The 3,520-nt window shown below is 40.5% G+C and overlaps 1 protein-coding gene across 1 annotated transcript; it reads left to right on the forward strand.

Moving 5' to 3' along the window:
• The first annotated feature begins 1,346 nt into the window (after positions 1-1,346).
• Positions 1,347-2,322, forward strand: LOC130124304 (gastrula zinc finger protein XlCGF7.1-like). Its single transcript, XM_056293765.1, has one exon. It carries the CDS (start codon positions 1,426-1,428, stop codon positions 2,320-2,322), a length of 897 nt encoding a protein of 298 aa, XP_056149740.1. The 5' UTR covers positions 1,347-1,425.
• Positions 2,323-3,520: the final 1,198 nt, after the last annotated feature.

Here is a 3,520-nt window from a genome sequence, read left to right on the forward strand (position 1 = left end):
TGAGAGTTAAATCTTAGGTACTGATCAGTATGTGTTGGTTTACAGTAAACATCAACAATCAAATGTCCCCCATCACCAATTGCAATTTCACAGTCTAAGAAAGCTAACCTGCTGTTTTTCACATCCTGCCTGATGAACTTGATGTGGTTGTCCACAGAGTTAATGTGGTTGATGAAATGTGGTACATCCAGACATTTAACTTTAACCCAGGTGTCATCCATAAATCTGAACCAATGGCTATGTAATGTCCCTGGATAGCACATTACAGCCCTCATTTCTATTTACTCCATGTACAAATTCACCACTACAGGTGAGAGTGGGGAACCCATAGCACACCCATGCCTCTGCATATAGTATTGCCCCCTGTGTGTGAAGTACGTGGACTGAAGACTCAGCTTCAGGAGCAGACATACTTAGTCAGTGTTAAGGGTGGTCCTATTGCCAAGGGTCGTCCCGTTTGGTAATTTCAGATGGACCACCTCCACTACATAATCAAAAGGAAGGCACGTGAAGGGAGACTTAATATCATGAGACCATTGTTTCATTCCCCTCCATACTGATGTCCCTCACCTTATCCACAAAATCTATATTGTTCTGAATGTGATGTTCATTACTGCCTACCAACAAGTTAAGAATAGATGCAATAAACTTAGAGATGTTATAGTTTACTGAGTTAATCATACAAACAATATGCCGTAATAGTACATCCTGTTTATTTGTCGTAGGTAAAATATACAGATAAGGTGTAGCGTCCCCTGGGTATAATCTGTGGTAAAAAATTCTGTCAACAGGGGGAAGCTACACCTAGTCTAGCTATGTAAATAGGATGTGCCTCTATGGCCAAACTTGAATAGGTATCCTGAATCAAATTTAACCTACCTCTTTAAATGCAAATAACAGCATTTATTTTGTTTCCCTCTCTATCCAGACTATGTACAGTTATCTGATCAGCAGCATCATGAGCAGGAGAGGAGCCCCAGTCTGGCCAAGGAGGAACAACAGGAACTCTGGATCAGTCCACAGGAAGACCAACTTCCATTGCAGGAGGTAGCTGATACCTCTGAGTCCATATATACCCCTCTTTGTGATGGAAATGATGATGGTAAAGATCAGCCTCTGCCCTCGCAACTCTACCAAACCCAGACAGAGGGAGACACAGAGCCCCCAGCTGTCACCGCATTTGAATTGCTACAAATAGATGCCAAAGAAGACAACTTTTTAATATCAGAACCAACAAGTGACGACCATACCCTCTCTAACTGCTGCCATGTAAGCAAGAGTGAAACTGACAATACTTGCAGTTACCAAAACTCTGAGGAAGCGGATTCAAATCAAAAAGCAAGGCTGAAGCCTCACAAAAAGCTCTACAACAAGTGCAAGAGTTGTGGGAAAGTGCTTTATAATTTGGAAATTTTTAAAATTCACATGAGATTTCACACAGGGGAAAAGCCTTTCAAGTGCACCACTTGTGGGGAAGATTTTACCCGGAAGCACAACATGGAGAGGCATACAAGGACTCATGCAGGGGAGAAGCCATACAGATGCACCACGTGCGGTAAAAAGTTTACTCACAAGTCAAGTTTTCAAAGGCACATAAGGACTCATACATGGCTGAAGCCATTTAGATGCACCAAATGCAGGAAAATTTTTACCCGGAAGTCAGGTTTACAAATGCATATGAGGACTCATACAGGGGAGAAGCCCTTCAGATGCACCACGTGTGGGAAAATGTTTACCCAGAAGTCAAATTTTCAAAATCACGTAAGAACTCATACAGGAGAGAAGCCATTCAGATGCACGATGTGTGGGAAAATGTTTGGCCACAAGACATATTTACTAAGGCACGTAAGGACTCATACAGGGGAGAAGCCATTCAGATGCACGACGTGCGGGAAAATGTTTACCCGGAAGTCAGGTTTACAAATGCACGTAAGGACTCATACAGGGGAGAAGCCATTCCGATGCACCACGTGCGGCAAAATGTTTACCCGGAAGTCAAATTTACAAACGCACGTAAGGACTCATACAGGGGAGAAGCCATTCCGATGCTCCATGTGCGGAAAAATGTTTACCCAGAAGTCAGATTTACTAAGGCATGTAAGGACTCATACAGGGGAGAAGCCTTTTCAATGCACAATGTGCGGGAAAATGTTTGCGCAGAAGTCAAATTTACAAACGCACGTAAGGACTCATACAGGGGAGAAGCCGTTCAGGTGCTGCGATTGTGGAAATGGTTTCAACTCAAAATGGCATCTCAAACAACATGTCAGGATCCACACAGGTGAGATGCCTCACAGGTCACTGCAAAAAGAAGTTAACTGAGTATTCATTCATAATTATTTAAAAATGAATACTCTTCAATGAATGAATAAATGAATTTATAAATGAATAGAAATGATTATAATTATTAATAATCATTTCATATTGCAGCATATGTCAAGGGGGTTAAATTGAATCATTATAAGGGTGCAACTGCACAAACAACACATGGTGACCTTTATGATCATTTTGTCAATATCCAAAATGACTATGCAATAATAAGATCAATACTTTTATACGGAAAGACTTTTTTTTTTTTACCAACAAGCTCAGAATGGAGTCATGCCTCACAGCTCCATTTCATTGGAGTCATAGTGATTCAGACTTATACAGAGTGTGACACCATAATGTCCGATTGGTGATACTTTTTGATATCAAGGAGGAAGAAACATAGTAGTTAAGCAGAAAGTGCAATCACATTTTATTACGACCATATAATCATACATGCTATGTTCCGCCCTTACGACTTTCCTCATGAATTTCAACAGCTGTTCTTCACGATAGTGTACATTCATTCGTGAGCTAATGCATTCACCACTAGACGACCGATTGCCGACGTAATACACAGGCTCGTTTCAGTCAGCCCGGATGTCCCCAAATTTATCCTTGGATATTTTAACCACTGTATTTTAAACAAGACTCTGAGGGCATATGGACATTATGTGACTTGTGCCACCATACAAAAGAACAATACAATAGACCCGTGTTATGTTTCAGTGTGCGGTGCTTACAAGTCCTTGCCCATGCCTTCCTTTGGTGCATCGTACCATAACAGTGTGTATCTTATGCCTATGTACAAACCCTCTTTCAATTTCTTTGAGTGTGGGGAGAAAAAAATAAAGACAAAGACTTGGTGAGAGGACAGTGTCTCCTCTCCTTAGGCATGTTTTGATTGCACTGACTGTCAATGTTTGTATGATGCTTGTGAGAATATTGATGAACTTTCTGACACTATCTCATCTTACGGTGGAAAGGAACATATGAGTAAGAAGCTGTTGAATAAAATGCCAATTTCAACCTCATTATGAAATGCTGTCTCCCAAGGAGGTGTAATCTAAATTCTAATTGCGCTCATTTGCACGAAGGTGCAACAGGTGACAACGGATAACTATAGCATTATATTATATTAGATATATATCAAATATATATATATATATATATATATATTTAAAGTAGCTGTTGGGTGAAAAACATGTATCGG

This window comes from Lampris incognitus, chromosome 14 (genome assembly GCF_029633865.1).
Source record: "Lampris incognitus isolate fLamInc1 chromosome 14, fLamInc1.hap2, whole genome shotgun sequence".
NCBI classification, from domain to species: domain Eukaryota; kingdom Metazoa; phylum Chordata; class Actinopteri; order Lampriformes; family Lampridae; genus Lampris; species Lampris incognitus.

Coding starts and splice junctions, on each gene's coding strand:
- LOC130124304 (XM_056293765.1), top strand. CDS start 1,426: ATGAGATTTCACACAGGGGAAAAGCCTTTCAAGTGCACCACTTGTGGG.